Source organism: Atheta coriaria, unplaced genomic scaffold, assembly GCF_025399875.1.
Source record: "Atheta coriaria isolate IRGN ID8LTWV9N9 unplaced genomic scaffold, Caltech_Dcor_3.1 hic_scaffold_10_pilon, whole genome shotgun sequence".
Lineage (NCBI taxonomy): Eukaryota > Metazoa > Arthropoda > Insecta > Coleoptera > Staphylinidae > Dalotia > Dalotia coriaria.
Window position 1 is genome coordinate 6,744,577 of NW_027045452.1, and position 24,527 is coordinate 6,769,103.

General features: G+C 33.5%; 4 protein-coding genes and 2 long non-coding RNA genes across 7 annotated transcripts; 3 read left to right on the top strand and 3 right to left on the bottom strand.

The window, feature by feature from the left end:
• The first annotated feature begins 1,868 nt into the window (after positions 1-1,868).
• On the top strand, positions 1,869-4,977 carry LOC135801110 (sodium channel protein Nach-like). Of its 2 annotated transcripts, none has more exons than XM_065314477.1 (7): positions 1,869-2,018; positions 2,091-2,303; positions 2,364-2,675; positions 3,524-3,915; positions 3,985-4,038; positions 4,099-4,302; positions 4,371-4,977. In XM_065314477.1, exons 1-7 carry the CDS (start codon positions 1,900-1,902, stop codon positions 4,490-4,492), a joined length of 1,416 nt encoding a protein of 471 aa, XP_065170549.1. In that variant the 5' UTR covers positions 1,869-1,899; the 3' UTR covers positions 4,493-4,977. The 2 variants fall into 2 exon arrangements, with proteins under 2 accessions (XP_065170549.1, XP_065170550.1); XM_065314478.1 differs by having other exon boundaries at positions 1,894-1,989.
• Positions 4,967-6,401, bottom strand: LOC135801111 (uncharacterized). Its single transcript, XR_010550299.1, has 3 exons — positions 6,314-6,401; positions 6,137-6,241; positions 4,967-6,036 (listed from the first exon to the last, which is right to left on the bottom strand). It is a non-coding gene; the product is annotated as an uncharacterized lncRNA (long non-coding RNA).
• A 368-nt stretch (positions 6,402-6,769) lies between these two features.
• On the bottom strand, positions 6,770-10,462 carry LOC135800418 (uncharacterized). Its single transcript, XM_065313650.1, has 4 exons — positions 10,177-10,462; positions 10,068-10,119; positions 8,107-8,276; positions 6,770-7,913 (listed from the first exon to the last, which is right to left on the bottom strand). The coding sequence occupies exons 1-4, from the start codon at positions 10,341-10,343 to the stop codon at positions 6,830-6,832; spliced, it is 1,473 nt and encodes a 490-aa protein (XP_065169722.1). The 5' UTR covers positions 10,344-10,462; the 3' UTR covers positions 6,770-6,829.
• A 4,783-nt stretch (positions 10,463-15,245) lies between these two features.
• Positions 15,246-17,188, top strand: LOC135801023 (uncharacterized). Its single transcript, XM_065314389.1, has 2 exons — positions 15,246-15,367; positions 15,488-17,188. The coding sequence occupies exons 1-2, from the start codon at positions 15,345-15,347 to the stop codon at positions 16,893-16,895; spliced, it is 1,431 nt and encodes a 476-aa protein (XP_065170461.1). The 5' UTR covers positions 15,246-15,344; the 3' UTR covers positions 16,896-17,188.
• Positions 17,189-17,531: 343 nt separating this feature from the next.
• On the bottom strand, positions 17,532-19,794 carry LOC135801024 (uncharacterized). The gene is made up of 3 exons (XR_010550272.1): positions 19,441-19,794; positions 18,951-19,036; positions 17,532-18,782 (listed from the first exon to the last, which is right to left on the bottom strand). It is a non-coding gene; the product is annotated as an uncharacterized lncRNA (long non-coding RNA).
• A 1,196-nt stretch (positions 19,795-20,990) lies between these two features.
• Positions 20,991-24,523, top strand: LOC135800319 (venom carboxylesterase-6-like). Its single transcript, XM_065313516.1, is given in 9 exon segments — positions 20,991-21,485; positions 22,449-22,715; positions 22,774-22,954; positions 23,016-23,156; positions 23,159-23,409; positions 23,473-23,650; positions 23,714-23,889; positions 23,938-24,221; positions 24,290-24,523. Coding segments are annotated over 9 exon segments (2,058 nt in total). The 5' UTR covers positions 20,991-21,101; the 3' UTR covers positions 24,486-24,523.
• Positions 24,524-24,527: the final 4 nt, after the last annotated feature.

The window sequence follows — 24,527 nt, forward strand, 5'->3', positions numbered from 1 at the left end:
TAAAAATGTAACGTTTCACGCACGTCTATGCTTAGGGGGCGCTACGAATCGCACGTCTATGCTTAGGGGGAAGCTATGAATTGCACAAAGGGCAGACGGAGATAATAGAAAACATTATATTTGTGTGCTCTTTTTCTCCCGTAGGCTAAACCATATAAGCGAATATAATTGTTTTCTTTTAGTGTTGTTTAGTGCCCTTTTAGAAAAGTTTTCATTTCAAAAAGTATCCCATTACCTTCTCCTGGCCCTAAGCTACCTCTCCACCAATTTTTAGCTAAATTTGATTAGCCGTTCTTTAGTTATAAAGGAATTAACCAACACGACTTTCTTTTATATATATTAGGGTGTCCGTTATTTCCCACATTGATTTTTTTTTTGTTGCCGCCCTCTGAAGTTTTAGTTTTTGATTTAAAATAAATGATCAAACGTAAATTAGCTCTTAATTCTCAATTTAAACCGTGCCGGAATCATGATACTTTTTCCATTTAAATAACATGGGATTTCCTGACGTTTTACATTTAATTTTTTATCTCCAAAGTAAATGAACCTACAGCTTCGACAAAGACATATTCTAATGCAAAATTTTACCCTCTACCAAAAAGATCTCTTTGGTTTTTTCCATAAAAACATTCCTGTAAAAGTTATTTGCGATTAAAAGTATACATCGACGCGTTGTCGATACGCGGCTATTGTAACTTAAACTCTAGTTTCGATCAATTGACCATAGGTGGCGCAGTTAGAATTTGCTGTGAATGAGATTATAAACTATGTGAATAATTTTGATTGCAAATAACTTTTACAGGAATATTTTTATAGAGAAAACCAAAGAAATCTTTTTTGTAGTCAGGAAATCCCATGTTATTTAAATGGAAAAAGTATCATGATTCCGGCACGGTTTAAATTAAAAATTAAGAGCTAATTTACGTTGGATCATTTATTTTAGAGCTAAAACTAAAACTTCAGAGGGCGGCAACAAAAAAAAAATCAATGTGGGAAATAACGGACACCCTAATATATATACTAGTTAACCGGGCAAACGTTGTTTTGCCATATAAATTATTCCAAGTTTCTAGATAAATTTTAGTGTAGACAAAAAGTAACTTACTTATTATAAAAAATAGGGGTTGGTGATAAGAAACCAAAAATTTAGGGTTGTATGTATATTTTAATGCCACATTAAAAAGGTAAAAACAAAAAATTTCGACCAAAATTTAAAAAAAATTAAGGGTGAACAACCCTTATCACTTAGAGATATGAAGTTACCGATTCTCAGACCAACTGAATACGCATATAAAAATTTTCTTTGAGCGGGATGAAAAATGATTAAATTACGAAAATGGCTATAAAGAAATAGGGGTTGGTGATAAGAAGCTAAAAATTTAGGGTTGTATGTATTTTTTAATTCCACATTATAAAAAAAAATAAAAACAATGCGTTAACAATTAACAATTAACAATTGTCCAAAAATTTTAAAAAAAGTTAAGGGTGAACAACCCTTATCACTTAGGGGTATGAAAAATAGATGTTAGCCGATTCTCAGACCTACTGAATACGCATATAAAATTTGGTAAAAATCGGAAAAGCCGTTTCGGAGGAGTATGGAAACAAACACTGTGACACGCAAATTTTATATATATAGATATATACATAAGTGTAATAAAAAGCATTGTTGGTTGCCTATGACTACTATAACCCAAACCAATCAATTTCCATCAAAAATGCAAGAACATTTCAACAATTGTTAACAAAAACATGTTTTCCATACGTAATACATTATTAAATCAACAAGTATATCAATTTTCATCAGATTTAAAACTACACGCAACGTTAAAAACGTCCATCCACAGTTTTTAACTTGATTTGTTTCTTTTCACATCACAAAATAAAATAAAACTGAAAATGGAAGAAAAACCGTCGTTTTTTCAAAGGTTAAAACTTCATATTATTTATTATCTAAATGTTGCGACGCCTCATGGACTCGTACATATTGTAAGACCCAATCGATCAAGTTTTGAAAAGTAATTAATAATTAATTAATCGAAAAATTATAACAAATAATAAAAATATTAACTAAAATATTTTATTTTCAGGATATTCTGGATTATCTGCATGATTCTTGTATCAATTCCGTGTGTTATCATTGGAAAACAAGCATGGAATCGTTATCGATACAATCCAACCGTGACAGGAATATTAAGAGATCAGCAACTTTGGTTGCATACTTTTCCATGCGTTACCATTTGTCCAACATCGTTAAATCCTGATAGTGACTTTATAATGGAAGTTGTCTATGAATATTTCGGGTAATTTTATTATATTTTACAATTTAAGAGTGAAATAATAAAAATAAATAATTATTTCAGCAATAAAAGTTATCATGTTCATCAAATCAACGACACAGACGAAATTGAAGAAAAATACGTCGCTGGTAATCAAAGTTTAATACAAAGCTTTGTAAATTCGTTAATTTTTGGTAATTTCTCGACATATAAACAACTTGGAAAGTATAAAAGTGATTTTGACAAGATTAACTCTCATGAATATCTTGAATTGAACGATTTAATTACTTCGAAGATTAGTAAAGATTTTGGACATTGGAATGCAACTCGAACAATCACAGAATTCGGTGTTTGTTACTCACTGAACTCTATTCTGGCAAAATATTCAACTGTAAAGTAAGTAAAACATAAATAAATAATCTATAATATAAGAATTAATCGTAAAATAATCGTTGGTAAGCGCATAACTCAACAACGCCTAGAGCAATTTGGCCAATTCTTTTTTTAAAATGTTTGTTAAAGTCCAAGGATGGTTTTTACGGCGAGAAAAATTTCAATAACTGCCAGGAAAACCCTAAAACAGCTCTTTTCTATAGGATAAAAGTTGGCATAGAGATTCAATCATAGTTATAGTTAAATAGTTGAATCCGAGATGGCGCGCTGAAATGCATTATTAGCAATTCTTTATATAATTAATTTCTTTTAAAATAAAATTGCGAATCATATTGATAGAATTGACACATACTATGTCTAGAACGGGTAAAAGCAAATTACATTTTTATTAAACACTACCAGGTAAAAGCTAGTTTTTATATAAAAATTAGGGCTGTACAAATTAGCCGGCCAAGCCGGTTAAGGAAGTTAACCAGGCTAATTAGCTGGCTGACTACTCGGCTTAGCCGGTTAACCGAAATTAGCCAGGCTAATCAGCTAAAGGCTAAACCGGCCAATTGGCTAATTTATATATTTATATATATTTTATACAATATCTCTTCGGGCCAAGTCCGACAAACGTATTGATAACGCGGCGAATTGTTATCACTTGCATTTGGAAACAAAGATATTGCATAAAATATAAAATTAGCCAATTGGCCGGTTTAGCCTTTAGCTGATTAGCCTGGCTAATTTCGGTTAACCGGCTAAGCCGAGTAGTCAGCCAGCTAATTAGCCTGGTTAACTTCCTTAACCGGCTTGGCCGGCTAATTTGTACAGCCCTAATAAAAATTAATATATTCATGTTTTAGGAAGTGGAGAAACAAAGATATGTCATTCGTTAAAAATTACAAAGTACAAACATACGCTCAGACAGAAGAAGAGCCGATTTTATCCCTAAATGACATTGTAATGGAAGCTAATATATACTTTCATTCGTACAATGAGATCCCAACACTTTTGCAAAAGTCTCTGCATTTGCCGCAGAATTACCGAATGTGGATAGAAGTGAATTCTGAGAAACATGCATCAGCCGAAGACATTCGTAGTCTGTCAATTGAACAGCGCCATTGTCGCTTCACAGATGAAAGCGATAATCTGCGTTATTCTCCTGTGTATTCGTATAATTTATGTCGTCTTGAGTGTAGAATGAGGCTAGCGCTCAAATTGTGTAAATGTTTCCCGTTTTACTATCGCAGTTTATGTAAGATATTTATTTTTTATTGTATTGTATATTTGGTTGCATAACTATATTTTAATTTTGTTGTTGTAGATGGTGAACCAATCTGCACATTGGATGAGATGATGTGTTTTTCTGATTATGATTGTTAATTATGATTTGTTTGTTATTTATTGATGTGTGTTTTCTAAAATTTGTATTTTTTAGATGAACTTATTCATTTGGTGAATCGTACAACTCGTCAGTCATTATGTGGCATGTGTGATGCTAATTGTGAAGCAGAAATTATCAAAATTGAGAGTGTGAACATTGTTGATTGGATGTTTGATTCTGTTTTGGGTGTTGTGTTGCAGTTTGATTCGGAAATTCGTCTGCAAAGAGTTGTTATCTTTTCAGAGACCGATTTTCTGGGTTTGTTTAATTTTTAATTATTATTTAATACAAAATATCTAAAGAAATAAGTTTTTATTTTGTTTTAGTACAAGTAGGAGGATTGTTTGGATTGGCTTACGGTATTGGTATTCTTAGCGTTGTTGAATTATTCTATTTTTGCACATTGCGTTTCTTCTGGGGTGTCATATTAACACGTATTCAAAAGTAATTTTAAAAATATGTTTAAGAAGATTAATCCAAGTAAGCAACTTAAAAAAACAGAAGGTTTGGTGTTTGTAGAAAAATGCAAGGGTTAGTTTCTTGATCGGTAGCCACAAAATTAATAACAAACTTAAATATCAAGCTAGGCATCTCAATACACCCAAGAATAATCTTGGGTATAGAAATAATTCTAGTAGTTTTAAATAGATGGCGTACACAAGTACTGAGTACTTGTCCAAGTGGCAGAAAAGAGAACTATGAGCTGTGTTTATAATTGTGTATCATGATACTACGAAATAGCCTGTACCCACGAACCTATACCCTTTGGACTCCTTATCGTATACTATTGGAACTGTCACTAATCTTATTGATAAATAAGATTAAGATAATGGCTAAACGGTAAACTCAAATACTTGTCCTATGTTACTGAAAATAATACAATATTACCAAGTTTGGATATTTACCTGATTATAATAAAATATTTACCCAGCACCAATTATATTTATTCTGCTACCTAGCAACCAACAACCATTTCAAAATACAGCTTGTACGTAACCACTGATCCGTATACTCCCCTGCATTGAGTATAGTATAGCAATATACTTTAAAATCTTTGAAAAATTGAATAAAGTCGAAAATTAAGATTGACGTGCACATATTCAGTGCAATCTATAAACATTATTTGCCACATCATACTTGTTGCAGTAATTCCGATAATACCGATCAGTGAAATCAGTGATGTAATATAAATCAATCTTAAACGATAAGCAATAAATTCAATATTTAGGTAATGATAGGCCTTCTCAGCTGATTCCATTCAGAAATATCTTTGTAATCGTTGAAAATACGCATAATAAAATTATTATACAACATGGATAAATTTTCTTAGATCCATTGTCGTCCTGGTTTGGTCTAAGAGTAGGTAATATAGTAGTAGTATGTTGAGAATCCATAAACAGAACTTGAAGATTTGGAAACAGTTTGCGCATCTCATTTTCGGTTTTGTTTACATCATTTCCACGTAAATCCATTGCAATCATAAAATACTTGAATTGAAACAGTGATTCAATACCTGACGGGTTGAGTTTGCATTCAACACAATTAAACTGTGTTAACTTAGCAATGCAGATTCCTTTCAGTGTTATGCCTTCATTTCCATTTAAACTAATTTCTTTCAACTGTCTCGAAGCAACCAAACTGAAATCGAATTCGCTTAGGCCTGCTGATAATATCTCCAATCTGTTAACTTGTCGTAAATTGGTAATCAATTCTTTACAGCATCGAGTATTTGGGCATTCGTCAATCCGAACATATTCAAATGAGTCCATAGAAATACCGGAGCGTCGTAATTCATGTAGCTGTACAATACAACGCTTGCCTGAGTTGTTGTTCCTTATGAAATGTACTTGCGTAACTCCTTTTACTTGAAGGTTTTTAATGGTTTCCGGCGTTAGCTCATCCCAAGATATTGTGGCTACTTCTGAGTGGAAGAGGGTTGAGAATGCTACTGCTGAAAATACCACCAAAAACACTGCTTTCATCTTGAAATAGCTGATGAGCATGTAAAGGAAGATTAGAAAACGTATTAGAAGGATTTATAAGTTTTTAAATACCAAGGAGTAAAATTATAGCACACATTTTAAACACTTACCTGTATTTTACTACAAAATCAATAAAAAGCCTACGCCCAGTTTATTGAAGTAGATATTTATCGATATCTAGTCAATCATTTCACACATCAATTATTTTTTGAAATCTGAAATGAAAAATTACAAACCCATGAAATAGAAGATATAAGTAGGCACGGCAAACGTTGTTCTGTGCACACCTGTTATATTTGAAACTATCAAACCTTCTGGAGTATGTTAGACCGTTTTTGTGAAAAGTTATTAGAACACAGCGCCAATAAATTAACTAACGAAACGAAACTAACTGTAATTAATATTTGCGATCAAAGCTCGATCTGTCGATGAATTTCGGGACTAGCCCGAGTGTTGCGGGCGACGAAGCACTCATTTAATTTTATTACTTTTATTTATGAATACGTAATCCATTGTATAGTTTAAAAATATTTATTTATTAAATTTCTACGTGATTTTTACTGGATTTTACAATTTTATATAATGAGTTTGACATGTTTCGCCCTGAGGGCGTTTATGAAAATCACGTAGAACTTTAATAAATAAATATTTTTAAACTCAATTAATTAATAAACAATTTATTAAATAAACTTTCTACAATCTTTAATTTCAGGTATCTGACAAAAAATGATTTCAAATACAAATTTTATTGAATTGAATTTTATGTTTTATTAAAATCATAGAATAACAAGTATTTATAATAATTAACAAATCTCTGCCTGAATCCTCAGTTCTTTTTGTTTTGGATTCAAACTTCGACAGTACAATAAAGCAATAATACAATTTGCACAAAATAATAGAATTGCTGTTGCAACAAGAGCATGGAAGTACATGATAGTTAACTGGAAGTCTTCTTTAGAAATAATAATATCATCATAGTTTGCTCTTAAAGTACTTAATCCACAGTTTACGCTTTCTTGTTTTACAAAACTAATAACTGGTGCCTTACTCTCCGTAGTTGAATTGTTACAGATTTTATCTTCTTGAGTTGATCGAATCATCAGTGTTGAATTACTTAACCAGCATAAATCTGCGTCAGTTTCTGTTCCGCTGGTTTCCAAAAATGTAAGTTGTGCCATTTTGCTTGTTGTTGAAAATACAACCCGTCCGTTTTCAAACTTGATCCAAAGTTCTTGCAAGGTCGGTGAAATCAGAGTGATGGTTGTTAACTGATTCTCATTTAACATTATTTTTTGCAGATTTAAATGCGCATTTAAATTCCAATCAATGCTGTTTAAATTATTATGTTCCAGGTATAGTTCTTCTAGATATGGGGAGTTGAGCAGAAGTTCCTGTTCGATGAAAGAAATTTGATTGTCTGCCAAATCAAGAACCCGCAGTTGGTTCCGAGCTATATTGAATGTCTTCAGTTTGTTTCCGGTGATGCTCAAATATGTCATGTTTTCAAATTTGTTGAATGCGGTATACTCCACGTAGAAAATACTACAGTTTGAAAAAAAAATGCTGGTGGTGTTTTTTGCAACATTTTCAAAAGAATTCCATTTTAATATTGGAAAATATTCGTTATGGAATTCAAGTCCATTTGTTTGACCAATCAACATCAACATGTTGGGAAATATCATAAAACCCAAGAGGAATTTTAGTTTCTTTCTTAAAATTCTCAAAAATGAAACGAAATTGTTTGGTTTGTTCTGATTTGTTTTGGGGTTTACAATTTTCTTGGTGGGCTTTTTATTCACACCTTTCTTTTGAATTTTCTCATCTACGTCATTGATGGTATTCTCTTGACAGTTGGTAGAGAATTTATTTAGCGGTTTTACTTGTTTTCTAAAATAAAACATAATCAATTTAACATTTTCTTTGTGTAACAAAGCAAATTTTATAACACATAAAAAATCAATATTTTACATGTGCAATGAATTTGATGCGTTAAAACACATAGACGCACATAGACACACCGAAGCAACAACAAGTTTGAACATTAGTTGATCATATTACTATACACAAATAGAGTATTCACTTTTCAGCAATTATTTGTGGCGCAATATCAACGGTATTGCTGGTGTTTTTAACCATCCGCCTATCTTCATCTTCTGTGTTCGGGAAGACATTGATTTGTAGACTTTTTAAAAGTCTGAGCCTCTGCAGAAGATGTTCTTTATGGGACGCATACAGAAGAGGCCTAAATTCCTAAAAGTAAATAAAGAATATTAGAATATTTAAAGTCATTACTTAAATTACTGATGATTCGACAGTGAGGCAAAACATGTCGCAGAGTGTTAAAAGTTTTTGTGAAACCCTTATGGTTTATCCTTCCTTTCTACGTCTTAAATTACTATTTATCATATTTTATAATTTTTTTATTTTTTTAGTTTTTAAAATTATTTTCCCTTTTCCGAGAACGCCAATCGAGGCAGTCATCAGTTAAGTACAGATAATTTTAAGGACTTACCTATGTCCTTTGAAGACCAATATTTAATATTGGACATTTCTCAGAATAATAAAGCGTTCTAAATTTAGGAAGATGAAGTTTCCAAACAAAAAGTTTTATATTTTAAATAGTTGTTGAAACACTTGCAAAAACCAAAATCATATTCTTATTGTTCACTTATAGAGCGAGAGCCAGTGACGGCCAGACTTTCGTCATTTTAGGAAAGATGAAATTTTGTCCATGTGTTTCTCCAACACAGGTAAGAACGATCCCCAATTATGAAACCTGGTTCGTGGTTCCTTTGGCAGTTAACAGCAAACAAAGATGTACACATGATGACCTATGTTTCGTTATTTTAGCAAACTCCATTTTTGCATATTTTGTTCGTAACATTATTATAACATGCGCTGCTCATTGCCAGTCACCTGGTATGGTTCCAACCCTAGCCAGACACCCCTAAAGTATATTATTTTTTAACTTTTTTACTTTTGTTATATTAGGAAAGCTGAATTTGATACACATTATACAGAGAGCTATGAAACTGTGTTTTCTTTCGTGCCAGACAGTTTGGTCGGTTTTATCATCCTGCCAGACGCATTGAAAGTGTATAAAAGTTGCAAAAGTTAAATTGTGTAAACATAAAAATTTCAGAGAATAGTTATTTTATTTGAACAAATATTTAATAATAATCATCACTGTCGTCGATAACTTTGCGATTCGTTCTTTTCTATCTCCTTTAGTTTACGAGATATTAGCAATTGAAATAAAACGTCAAAAATTGAAAAATTGCACTTTTGAGCACTTTCAGTCGCGGTATCGAGAACAATGATAAAAATTAATAAAGATTTGTTAAAATAAAATTACTATTTTCTGAAAATTTCATGTTTAAACAATTTAACTTTTGCAACTTTTAACACTTTCAATGCGTCTGGCAGGATGATCGAACCGACCAAACTGTCTGGCGTGAAAGAAAACACAGTTTCATAGCTCTCTGCATAATGTGTGTCAAATTCAGCTTTCCTAATATAACGAAAGTAAAAAAGTTAAAAAATATTATACTTTAGGGGTGTCTGGCTAGGGTTGGAACCATACCAGGTGTCTGGCAATGAGCAGCGCATGTTATAATAATGTTACGAACAAAATATGCAAAAATGGAGTTTGCTAAAATAACGAAACATAGGTCATCAAGTGTACATCTTTGTTTGCTGTTAACTGCCAAAGGAACCACGATCCAGGTTTCATAATTGGGGATCGTTCTTACCTGTGCTGGAGAAACACATGGACAAAATTTCAGCTTTCCTAAAATTACGAAAGTCTGGCCGTCACTGGCTCTTAGTCTATTAATTGTTAATAATTTTTAAAATTTATAATTTCAGAATAAAAAATTCTTAATGCAATTACGAACCGAATGACTGGACTGGACTAATTTTGATTAATTTTTCATGAAAATTATTCCCGCCACAAATTGCTAGTGCAGTATGAAAGAATAACGGTCGGCACTAAATATAATTTAACAAGTCTTACTTTTTTAAACTTTGAATAATACGTACTTTGTTTTTGGCTAAGGCCGCTTCGTTCCTTAACCATTCTGGACCAAAAATTCTGGAAGTACAAAACTTTTCAGAAACATCATATGGATATTTAAAATGAACATCTTACCTCAAATCAGATTTGGTGATAGACTTCTTGTTCCTTTCGATGGTAAATAAGTTTCCAATGGGTTTGTAGCCAGACGCTATTTGGATGCAGGGGCGTATAATTGAATTGTACTTGCTGTTCATGTGCAGGAACACTCTGGTGGCTTGTTTACCTGAATCGCCTGGCATGATTATTGGCACGAGTCGTATTGAATGCGAGAATCGTGCTCACTATGTACCGTACCGTTCCGTACCGTACCGTACCGTACCGTACCGTACGTAGATGTAGAACTGGACCCCAGCGAGGCACAAATTCTGGTGATATACACCGCAAAATTCCATATCGATATAATTATCAATAATCTTGCGGCTACTTCTAAATGAAAACTGAATAAAAATATATACAAAACGGGAAGTAACAGCAAAATCAGACATCAGCACATAAATATTTGATGTGGGGAGTAAATAAATATAAAAATATATGGGATTTAAAAATTGAAAGTGAATGTAATTCCAGAATAGTTTAATTGGTTGTTTACCATGCATAATGCTTACAATTACATTTCCACCTTATACTAACTAAAAATTCATCAACTAATATTTCAACTCACATAACTAAGAAATGATAGATTAATTTAATTACTAGCGGACCCAACAGACTTCGTTTTGTCAAAAAGATTTGGAATGTGGCAGATTTTGTTCCTCCCTATTTTATAGTCAGTGCAAAAAATTCTCCTGAGCAGAACCGTCACTTCGGTGATAGGGCGCTTCTACAAACTTTGGCCACCCTTTCAAGAACAAATTATATTAGTGGGACCCACTAAAACACCTCGAATTGTGTCACATGCAATACTTAGTGATCATAGATAATTAAACACTTTCCACAAAACATGAAATGAAACAATCAAACCTAAATGAACCGAAGAAAGCTTCGGAATTTGTTTTGTTTATCAGATGACAAAAGAAAACTCAATAAAAAAGATTTTGAGCAAAACGCCATGTAAATCAATGAATCAAAAATAAATCGAAGAAAGCTGCAGAATTTGTTTAATTTATCAGTTGGAAAAAGAAAACTCAGTTTTTCCCCATTTTCCTGCTAATTATTCAAATTTTTCTTGCCGTCAAAACCACCCTTTAACTTTAACGAACATTTGAAATAATTCATAAAAGAATTGGCCAAATTGGTCTAGGCGTTGTTGAGAAAAGCACACCTTACAAATGCAAATACAGACGCTAAACGTATTTTTTTATATTATTTATGTGATAATAGTATTAAATAAATATTAATTAATAGGGATGTTGACTATTTTTGGGAAAGTGTTTTAAATCGTGTATATGTCGCTAATGTGGTCCCAAATATTTTTTATTTATTTTTTTTAAATACGTTTAAAGCCTTAAAATCATGTTTTTAAAATTGCGTTTCAAATTTCGTTCCAAAACGCCAATACCTTGTCATGTGATCGCTGTGACGCCACATGTTGCAAAACAGAGGTTACTGTTGCATTTCACCATATGATGTGAAGCCGAGTACAACGAGTACAACATGTGACGTCATGCACTCTGAATGGTGTTCGTGGTCACATGACTTGAGAGTGATTTTGTTGTATTTTATATTTATACTATTTAATAAATTACGTAAAAATAAGGCAAAATACTTTACACGTGAAAGCATGCTGTTTGATATGCACGATATGAACCGAAGCGTCACCTCGTGTCTAAACGTTGTTAAAGCCCTCGCTTAGCCACTCATTACTTAATTTAAATATAATCAATGTTTTAATTTTAAGATTAAAAACATCCGGTCGATAAAGCAAACAAAGAATCATCATCAATGATCAAAAATATATACCTGGAATTATTTTGCAAATGATTATCTAGACATTTCGAAAATGATTTCGAGAAATTGATTTATCTAAGCCTTATTGTACATATAATTATCTTATCAAACACGTATCTTGACATATTGAGATTAATGGTCTAGCATGACACGTGTCAATAAATATTAAATTTTTAATTCATTTATAGTCGTGTGCAAAAGTGTTAGGTAATACAATTATATTTATTATCTATAAAGTTGCTAATAGTACAGTCATTTGGTGCTAAAAATGTGGTTGCTTGGAAAATAGTGCGGGATTGTTGAAAATTGGCATTCATATAGATTTCGAGGTGCTCTTTACGACTTTCAACTTTGCGACCTCGTATCTTGTTCGCTCGAGCCACCATCTTGGAAAAATGGTGTCAAAAAACAGTTTTTTGACCATATCTCCTTTCCGACTCATTTTACGATAAATATATCTATATAATAAATTAAACTAGAGAAAATTTCCTATAATTTATGTAAGTACCTTTTTCTTGTAAAATTAATAGTTTTAGCGTACGGGCGCCGCAAAATCTACTTCAAAATTAATTTTTCCAAAAACTCATTTCCACACCACCATGAGGTGGAGTACGTGGCGCGTTTGTTTTTTTATCGTGGTATCCCAAGTAGGCCTAATCCACACGCACTATTCCAAAATTTAATGGATTGTCTTCCGATACGCTCTTCGCGATAGACCAAGTGTTCTGCGTTAATTGTCTTCAAGACCGATCGAAATATCACAAGTAAAAATTTCTTCCATACTATCCGTGATGGGATTATCGTTTTCAATGCAATCTTGGTTCTTGAATTCATCGTACGTGTGCTAAAAAACGGTAATCGTTTCTTCCTCTTCATCACTATCTTGTGATGGAACTTGCGAATTATCACAGGTACCACTGCAATTTGTTCAGATAACGGAGCACTTCATTCCAGTCTTTCTGCAGCCGCAGGCTTTCTGACATCCCTTTTTGCATTTGCAAGATATTAGATTTAACAATGTTTCGGGACAAGTGTGGTGACAGGAATTAGCCCATTCTTGTTTCTTTTCCATTCCCATTGTTCTGCATTTAGTTCATTCCCATACTACTACTTAACCTGGTGATAAGTTCTGAACGAATGTTGTCGGACTGCGGCTTCAGTTGATGGTAGTAATGCAATATTAAATTTATTTTTGTATGCTGATTTTGTGAAGCTGGCATATCTATAGATATTTGAAGACATATTTTGCATAGTTTTCACATCACTGTCACTGTATAATTTAAGAAGGAATAATTCGCCAGCTGTAGCAATGATCTCTGTACCAGCCTTTGGGTTTTTGAATACCTGGATAACTTCGTTTAAATCTGGATTTTTGCTCGAGGCATTCAACAATCGCTTTACCCCAATCATCATTACGTGCACGTGCACGTGGTGGTGTTGACTAAAAATTTAATAATGAACTTATATGTCTAATTTATATGTAAAGCTAGGCATCTCAATATACTTAAGATTATCTCTAGTAGTTTTAAATAGATGGCGTACCTATGTACGGGAAGCATGGCTTTATTCATCGGGGATATATTAAATGCACTTTAGTTAAAATACAATCCACTTGAACAGCCGCACTTAAGTTTTCATACTTTGCACTAAGAAATTCATATTATGCACTATAGATTGTATAACTTATATTTTAATACAATGCACTTATATATTCAGGTTTAAGCTTAAATTTGCTTTGAATCAACTTTTTAAATTGAAACTTTATAAGGCATGTAATTAAACGAACTTTATTTTTTCGATTTTTAACTTGTCAATTCATTAAATGCACTTATAATTAATGTTTGCACTTAAAAATACAGAACTGAACTTAAAAATAAATATTTGCTCTTTGAAAAATGAATTCCACTTGAATAAAATGCTTTGCACTATGAAATTAATACTTTGCACTTATAAAACTTGCAGTATTAAGTACGTGCCGTACTCTTAGCCGGCCCCTTCTATCACCCCCCCCCCCACCGCCCCTCAAATAATACCAAACAAGGTAGCCTACCTAACCACCACCCCCAACCCCCAACCACCCCCTCCCCCCAAACCCCAACCTCCCCACAAATAATACCAAACAAGGGAGCCTACCTAACCACCACCCCCGACCACCCCAACCCCCCCACAAATAATACCAAACAAGGTAGCCTACCTAACCACCACCCCCAACCCCCCGACCGCCCCACAAATAATACCAAACAAGGTACCCTACCTAACCACCACAAATTATAAAGGGGGATATATTAAATGCACTTTAGTTAAAATACAATCCACTTGAACAGCCGCACTTAAGTTTTCATACTTTGCACTAAGAAATTCATATTATGCACTATAGATTGTATAACTTATATTTTAATACAATGCACTTATATATTCAGGTTTAAGCTTAAATTTGCTTTGAATCAACTTTTTAAATTGAAACTTTATAATTTGTGGTGGTTAGGTAGGGTACCTTGTTTGGTATTATTTGTGGGGCGGTCGGGAGGTTGGGGTGGTGGTTGGGGTGGTGGTTAGGTAGGCTACCTTGTTTGGTATTATTTGTGGGGCGGTCGGGGGTAGTGGTGAGGGGGTGGTCGGGGAGTTGGGGGTGGTGGTAAGGTAAGCTACCTTGTTTGGTATTATTTGTGGGGCGGTCGGGGGGTTGGGGGTGGTGGTTAGGTAGGCTACCTTGTTTGGTATTATTTGTGGGGGTTGGGGTGGTCGGGGGTGGTGGTTAGGTAGGCTCCCTTGTTTGGTATTATTTGTGGGGTGGTTGGGGGTTGGGGGAGGAGGTGGTTGGCGGTTGGGGGTGGTGGTTAGGTAGGCTACCTTGTTTGGTATTATTTGAGGGGCGGTGGGGGTGATAGAAGGGGCCGGCTAAGAGTACGGCACGTACTTAATACTGCAAGTTTTATAAGTGCAAAGTATTAATTTCATAGTGGAAAGCATTTTATTCAAGTGGAATTCATTTTTCAAAGTGCAAATATTTATTTTTAAGTTCAGTTCTGTATTTTTAAGTGCAAACATTAATTATAAGTGCATTTAATGAATTGACAAGTTAAAAATCGAAAAAATAAAGTTCGTTTAATTACATGCATTATTCATCTATCTAATGATTAGATTAGATTCTAATCTAATCTAAAATTTATTTATGTACTAAACGGTGCACGTGGTTAATTTAATTGGCGCGATAAAGCCACTTGAGATTAAAAAGTAAAATGTTTTCATGTAACTCGAATCAATTAATTATTAGTATGTAACTGATATTCGTTTCGGCGTGTAGATACCTGCTCTAACTGCAAACAGTTTTAATTTCATTCAAAACTGAAGAAATGAAGCCAAAAAAAGCTGTTAAGTAAGTATCACAAACATTATTATTGCGTACTGCATTTAATTCAGTGATTTGAATACTAATACCTGGCATGCATACCCAAAACGCCCATTTTTACTAATTAGTTAATATTTTGCTCACTAGCTCGCTCATCATTTTAAATGTGTTGTTTTTATTGACACCAACATTTTCAAAATACACCGAAATCGCCTGTGACGACTTAACTCCTGAACGTATCACAAAATTTCAAGATGATGATGTCCTACGTGTTAGTTTATTATCAATGAATCAAGTGGCTGACAATTGCATGGATCCGAATATCGAAGCACGCAATTTCTTGGAATCATTACATGGTCTTCAAATTGATGAATGTGCAAGTATCAATCACTGCAAGGGATTAATCACAGTCTTAAGAAATATTGTGCAGTTAAATATGGAATCAACTAACTTACGAGAATTTGACTTCAGCTTGATTCCTTCTAGTGATTTGCGTGAACTTAATTTAAACGGAAATCTTGGAATTACTTTACGAGGATCAAACATTGCTAAGATAGTAGAGTTTTCTTGTGTTGGGTGCAACCTCAACTCGTCTAGTATTAAGCCATTGCTGCAATTCAAGGATTCCTTAGTAGTAATGGACTTGCGCGGTAATAATGTAGGTGAAAATGAAATACGCAAACAATTTCCAAATCTTCGAGTTCTAAATATTGATACAACTACTACGGAACCTGAGAACATAAAGGAATCTAATCAAATGTGTCCTCCGAATGGATTTGGATTCCCTTTTGATCATATTCCTGAAAACACTACGTATATGTCACTTTCATACTGCAATGTATCCTATGTTGAGTATGACGCATTCCGCAAATTTGAAAACATGACATATTTGAATCTCACCGGAAACCTCTTGAAGGCATTCTACATAGCTCCTAACCAACTGCGGGTTCTTGATTTGTCTGTCAATCAAATAACATATATTGATAATCAACTTCTGCTTAACTCCCCTAATTTAACGCAATTGTACTTGGAACGCAATAACTTGAAAAGCATTGATTGGAATTTATATGCGCATTTGAACCTGCAAAAAGTAATATTAAATAAGAATCAGTTAACAACCATCAACTTGATTTCACCTACTCTGCAAGAACTTTGGATCAAACTCGAAGACGGACGGGTTCAATTTTTAGCAACAAGCAAAATTGCACAACTTACATTTTTGGAAACCAGCGAAACGGAAACTGACGAAGACTTGTGTTGGTTAAGCAATTCTACACTGACGATTCGATCAACCAAAGAAGATAAAATTTGCAAGAATTCGACTATCATTGTTAAGAAGCAAAGGCACATAAACTGTGAATTGAGTACGTTAAGGGCAAACTATGATGATATTATTATACCAAAGGAAGAATACCAATTAATTTTGATGTGGTTTTATGGTTTGTATGCAACAATAATTGTATTAAGTTGTGCAAATTGTATATTTGCATGGTTGTACATTCGCAGTCTAAATCCTAATCGATTTCTACGTACCAAATTAACACAAACATGTTAATAATTTTTTGATTGATTCGATTTTTTGGCAACAGATTCATCCAAGATTGCAAAATATTCAGTATGTTTATCCGTTGATAAGTCGCTCTTTTTGAAGCGCGATTGATTCCACAAATGTTATCCTTGTTAAAGATTCGAGATCAAGATGATCAGTTGAGGTCGAAGATAGTTTGTTTTCAACTGCGGCTGAAATCGGTTGTGTTTCCACATCGTTGTTTATAATAAGATATTATTGTGCCATTTTGTATAACATAGTTGGTATTTGCAAATAAACTACAAACACTTACATATTAACTTTGGTTCCACGTTCAAATACACTACAGTGGAATCTCGGTAATCCGACAATCACTTTGCAGGGCAGTGTCGGATGAGCGAATTTGTCGAATTATAGAGGACTGCCTAAAACCCCTTACAGTCCGGATTTTTTTTACATAAGATTTTACATAAGATTTTATATGTTATACTTATATGTACTCTAAAGTATAAACATATGGCATATGACCATGTCGGATTTCAAAGGGTGCCGGATTAGACTGGGACCAGATTATTGCGACTCCACTCTATTTGGACGGATTAGATAGATGTCCGTGAATACCTGGAAAGATCCGTGGTTTGGAAAATACGGATTAAGTCGGGGTTAGAAGTTGCTGCCCGAATGCTTAAGTTTATTGTTAAAGCATTTTTTTGTAGTTCCCATAGTAAACATTTAAATAAAGCGAATTACCAATAAATATAACCACGAAAATAAGTAAAAAAGCTTAATTGAAAAAGACGCGTTCGCAATGCTATACTTCCTTCTTAACCATGTCAATTAGTCTCAGTGGCGTAGCGTGCCTTGTCGGGGCCGCGTATAAAAATTTTTTTGGGGGCCCTTATATGGAGGTAAAGGTTTTTCCTCACACACTTTGGGGGCCCCCGTGGCCCGGGGGCCCCGTATAATTGATACGGCAAATACGGCGGTAGCTACGCCCCTGATTAGTCTTTAACGTGAAATTTTTGTGTAGGTTAGTTTTGTGCGTAGGTAAAACCATTTACAAATAAAACCTAACCCAAGTATTACAATAACAATTGTTACGGAAGAGCACAAAACCATATGATAGATAACTGGTTTTCGTCTCTTGCGCTGTGTGTTTGATTTCCAAAATTGATGGGATTCTTAACTTGATTAGTAGAATTCTTGCAAAGTTTTACTTCTTGAGTTGATTGAATCTTCAATGTAAAGTTACTTAACCAACACAAATCTGCGTCAGTTTCCGTTTCGCTGGTTTCCAAAAATGTAAGTTGTTCCATTTTGCTTGTTGCTGAAAATTGAACCCGTCCGTCTTCGCGTTTGATCCAAAGTTCTTGCAGAGTAGGTGAAATCAAGTTGATGGTTGTTATCTGATTCTCATTTAGAATTACTTTTTGCAGGTTGAAATGCGCATTTAAATTCCAATCAATGCTTTTCAAGTTATTGCGTTCCAAGTACAATTGCGTTAAATTAGGGGAGTTCAGCAGAAGTTGATCATCAATATATGTTATTTGATTGACAGACAAATCGAGAACCCGCAGTTGGTTGGGAGCTATATTGAATGTTGTCATGTTGTTTCCGGTGATGCTCAAAGTTGTCATGTTTTCAAATATATGAAACGCGAAATACTTCACGTAGGTAATGTTACAGTTTGAAAATGAAAGATTGGTGGTGTTTTCGGGAACATTTTCAAAATAATTCCCACTTAATATTGGCAAATCTACGTCATTGAATTCAAGTCCATTTGCTGGAGCAAAAGACATTATCATAATTAACGTACAAACCAATTTGAAACCCCTAATCATGGTCTTTTCGGGATGACCGATTGGTAATATTGGATTCTTTCTGGACTGCCCTGTTCTTTTTTCCATAAAATTTCTAAAAAAAATAATTAATTAATTAATTTGGTATAATATAATTTGGTAATTTGGTGTTAAGTAATTCTCACAATTTACTAATTAATTAAAAATAAGTGAAATATAAAGTTTCATCAAATAAAAGCCATAACTGTTCTCTTCTGACAGTTAAATAAAGTCAATTAAGTACCTGTATTTATTTGCAGATATCTTCGAGTTGCTGCTGATGTATTCGACGTTGCCTTTGAGAAACGTATTTAGAACAGTCCTTGTATCCTATAAGTTAATAATTAATATACCAATTTGCTTGTTTTTGAATAATAGAAGAACACAAAGAAAAGACAACGAAGACTTGATATTAACAATTGCGATTGTTTTTAACAACTGCTTTATTCTTTCTAACTTTCTAACTTCTATTTAATACATAATCATATTATTCATGGTCGTGACACTAGTCTGCTAATGTTTGAAACCTTAGTTCAGCGATTAGCAGACGCAAATAAAATATAGAAAAAGAACAAAAGTACATTTGGAAAACTACCGGTAAATACGACACACTAAGCTTTGACGTTACACAAATATAATATACTAACTCTATATAAGATTTATTAATTAATACTTTGCACTGTTAATCTAATTTATGTATCAACAAATAAATATATATTTATATATATACATACCCCAATCCTATGGAATACAAGAATCGTGCTCACTAATGAACCTACGATTTACTACTGGGTGTAAATCCAAGTGATCGAATTATTGAGTTTAAAACAATAAAGTGGCGTAAGTGGCGTGAGTGTTATCAGTGGTTAACTCGTTAATTGTCGCGTGCAACTGATTTCTGATCTCTGATTTTACTGATTTCGTACGTTTATGTATAAATTCACAAATCACAGATAAAAAAAAACTAAATTATTTTTAGGATGTTTAAATCTTAAGTTATGCTAGATTTTAGATTAGCATGTAGTGTAACATATTGAAAGAAAAATAAACCGTTATCACGTCACAGATAAAAAACAGTTTTACGACTTGAATAAATATATGACATTTAAAAATGAAGAGTGAATGTAATGCAAGAGTAATCAGATAGTTAACCTTGCATGATGTATGCAATTACATTTCCACCTTATGCTAATTAAAAATGCAATGTGTTAAATACTTAAAAAACATAATTAAGACCTACATGTATTACAACTTATATAAATAAGAAGTGATATATTTATTGTATCTAGATTGTGAAAACAACAAACAAATTAAACACAGGTATTTTGTTTTCAGGCAGAAAACAAACTTTATAATTTCTTTAATAGATATCAAATGAAATAAAAATTTCCACACTGTAAATTTATAACAATCGATCATTTCGTTGATATTGACCAGATACACATCATTGTCAAGTGCACCCCAGTTATAATTAAAGTATGATGAAGTAGTATATTTAATAGATTAGTAAACACAAAATACTTTATCTATTTCTACTTGTAAAGCGTTAATATGTTTGCTTGTCTGATATAAACACATGATCTCGAAGTTTTATCAATGTTTTTATTTTTATATCCGATTCGGAATTTAAAGATAACAAGCCATGTGACGTGACTCAAGCACTTTAAAGTAGACGCGGTGCAAAAAGCAGATAAAACTAGAGTGGAAGTAGAAAAAATAGCGTAAGCACCTTGTGGCTAAACGTTGTTAAAGATGCCATTGTTTAGCCACTTGTTACTTAATATACTATTAATGGTTAAGTTATGCTAGATTTTAGATTAGCAATAATTATGATTTATCTGCATGCATTACGTTTAATTAATGCAGCAACGATTGAAAAGCCAATTTCATTGTGCAATTAACACTCTGCTTCAATTACAAACCGGTATTTCATCAGAACAGACATTTAATTGAATTTGTTGCGCATGCGCATTCATTTTCTTTTTGTGCACGCATTTTTCAACTGTAACGATAATTATCTATTACATACATCGTGTAATATGTAAGAATATAAGAAACGATGATGTCAAACAACAATTAAATCAAAGTTTCACTTTCTTACGAGTTTTTAACATTAGAAACACAAGAAACGCCATTTTATTTCTGTTTTTTTTTTCTTTTTTCTAACAAATGACTGTATGGCTGGCGGACAAAGATCCGTTCGCACGTCCGCGTCCTTCGGCGAAGAAACTTTTGCTTTCTTTGAGTGCGCATACTAAGACGCCGGTTTATATTCGTCGGTGGAGCTTAGCTCGCGCAGTTCGCAAAGTCTGCGGTAGCGCATGCTATTGACTATAAAAGTGCATTTATTCATTACACAAATATTACACGTTCAATATTTACCTGCTTCCGTGTTATGTCATGTAAGATGCGTGTTATTTACTGTTTAAATTTTGTTTATCATTTGTTGGTGTTGTGTAGTGCAATATTATTGATAACAATAAACGCGGAAGAAACGCAACAAAATATTACAAGTGATTTGAATTTAGAAAATATTAAAAATGTGAGTGAAATAAGTGAAGGAAGTGCAGTGGTGTTTGTACCAACGCAGGCAACCAACATTACACCTCCAACCACAACTGAAGTAATTCTGCATGAAAATCATGATAATCAAGTAGTAATCAGCGCTGAAACAGCGTCAAATGTTGCTGATGAGTTTTCTGTCAGTGATGAACATGATATTGATGATAATATAAAAGATGACAACGAATTAGATGATTTAGGAACGTACGAATCACGTGTAAGTATTGTTTTAACCTTGATTTAAGGTTAGGTTATGAATAGCTCTGAATTAAGTCAATAAGTCATTGCCAAAAGGTAAAGAATGTAAGGAAACATCAATAAGCAGCAAATTAATTGTATTTTGAGAGTTTTAAGAGGTAAAAGGCCAAAGCGGCCAAGGTTCCCAAACAAAAACAAATTTTAATGAGTTGCTTTTGTTAAATAGAAAGAAACTAATTGGAAATGTTGAAATATTCAAGAGTGCCAAACGGCTAAAGTCAAATTCGTAATTCGTAATTCGAATGTAGAGTAATCGAAACAAATTAATATGGTAACGAGGTATGTGTATTTGCAATCGGTGTGAAACACATTTATAATGAAAAAGTGCGTGTTTCACTGGTTTGCATTGAAAGTGGAAGTAGTTGCGAACACATTAGTGCCTGACCGTATCGCTTGCATCGTGCGCAGGCTGTTGGAGTCGTTGATTGTGTTCTGTTGCGGATTATGTAAGCTGTAACGGTTTGACGGAGTAAGTAAACCGAGTCACACGGTTCGGTACCGCACGAGCAACTTGCAAGAGTCACAAGAATTAAACTTAACTGCAGACATTCACCTAATCTGATAATTTAATAGGAAATATCTGCAAATGAATTAATAAAATGAGTTTTATTAGGTTTTGCTGTCATTTTATTGACATTTACTTTACTGTTCAAGAATACACTACCAGATGGCGCTAGTAATGAGTTTTATGAGAATTAGAAGTTTTCTACATTGAATTTTAACCTAACCTATTTTTATTCATGTGAATAATTTGTGAAAAGTGATTTTGAGTTTTATATTAATAACTTGTACAACGAATACATTTAAATGCGGTTTGTAATCATAACAATTGCATGGTTTCTATTTTTAAATGCGGAACTAAGTGAATAACATTACACAACTTTGTTTTATGTAAAATTATTGTTATTATTGTTTATTTTAGATTCGTATTGTTGATGTGGAATTATCATTGGGTACCGTGCGTGGTCGAATTGGAAAAACAGAAGCCAACCGCAAAATATTCTACGGTTTCCGTGCGATGCGATATGCAGAAACTCCGAAGAGATTCGAGCCTTCAATACCTGTCAAACCTTGGGAAGGAATTTATGATGCAACTGAAGACCGCCATTGTTGTATTCAGATACCTGATAGTGAATCAGGCATGCCCGAATCCGAAGATTGTTTGTATATTAATGTTTACACACCACAAGTAAGACTAAAACTAGGCAACACACATTACACCCATTTACACTGATGTTTCATTACAGTTACCTGTAAAATCACTAAATTCAACGCAAAATTCTACTAATAATTTATTACCCGTAATGTTTTGGATTCATGGCGGAGCACAAATGAACGGTGACTCATCATATAACTACTACGGTCCTGATTATTTCCTTGAAGAAAATGTTGTTGTAGTGACAATTAATTTCCGCATTGGTGTTTTTGGTAAATATTTTTACGAAGATAAAATGTTTTTTGTAACCGCCCTTTTTTTATCGGTGAATAGGTTTCTTAAGCACTGGTGATTCAATTGTACCTGGAAACAATGGACTTAAAGATATTTTACTTGGTTTACAATGGGTGCAATCACACATTGAGAAGTTTAACGGCAACCCACATAACGTGACACTGTTTGGTGAATCAGCAGGGGCGCTATGGTAATGTACCTGGCGCAATCACCGCTCACCAAAGGAAAGAATTATTTTAATAAAGTGATAGCACAGAGTGGGAACACACTGTGTCCTTGGTCTTTTCAACGTAATCCCAGAGATGTCGCTAATCGCATAGCGGTAGCTACGTTGTGTGGATTGTTTATTTTTGACAGTCAATTGATGGTTAATTGTTTGAAACAAGTGGACGTGAATGTTTTAAAACTAGCAGCGCTTGGAGTTTTTCTCGGGGTAAAAAATAATTTCAACTTTTTCGTTTTTAATGGAATAATTAATTAATTAATTAATTTTTAGGATTCTGGATTTTTAGTAGGCATTCTAAATGGTTTAGCGTTTGCACCAAGTGTAGAACCACCTCATGACAACGCTATTGTTACGAATAAGTCGTATGAATTGTTGAAAAAAGGAGAATTTCCCGATTTTCCATACATTTTAGGATTTAATTCAGAGGAAGCATTGGTGGTTGCCGATAGTAAGCAAAATGAATTACTCTCAACATAAACCGCAATGAATAATATTATTGTTAAAATTATAGATTTAACTCTTCTAAGACCTTTGTTATTGCAAGTTGACGCAGCACCCGCCATCTTGGTTCCTACCGATATGTACGCGTCATTTTTCGACTCTGTATTGAATGTTGCAACGCACATTCGTAACTTTTACTTTGATTTTGCTCCGATTACGCTTAATAGCAACGCTAAAATAATCAAGGTACTGCAACCAAACATACACAACACATATTTAACTTTCTGTTTTTAGTATTTGAGTGATCATTTCTTTGACCGACCAACACGCGAATCGGTTTCACTTCTTAGCAAACACGCGCCAGTTTATTACTACCGATTTTCTTATTTTGGTAAACTAGGCTTGTGGAAAACAAGCGTAGACGGTTTGGGTAAGGTACAACATGGCGCTGATCTAAACTACATTTGGCGAACAAGCACGAAAACATTCAACAACACCAACTTGAATATGTTTACCAAAATGGATAAATTAGTGCGGAGTAGACTTATTCGTATGTGGACAAATTTTGCTAAAACTGGGTAACAATGTTATATTTTAAAATGTATTCACTCTGAATATAATTTATATTTGTTTGTAAATGTTGCAGAAATCCAACGCCTACAGTAGATGTACTTCTGGAAAATAAAATATGGCCGCAAGCGAATGCCATTCCAAATAGCACTGATATTATTTGCATGGACATCGGTGAACACTTGAAATTAGTTAGGAATCCTGAGCATAACATGTATACAATGTGGAAGGCTTTGTACAAAGCATTTGGTAAACCCAGTGATACTTTTTAAAAGCATATTAATGTTAGAAAATAGAAAATTATGCGAAAGTGG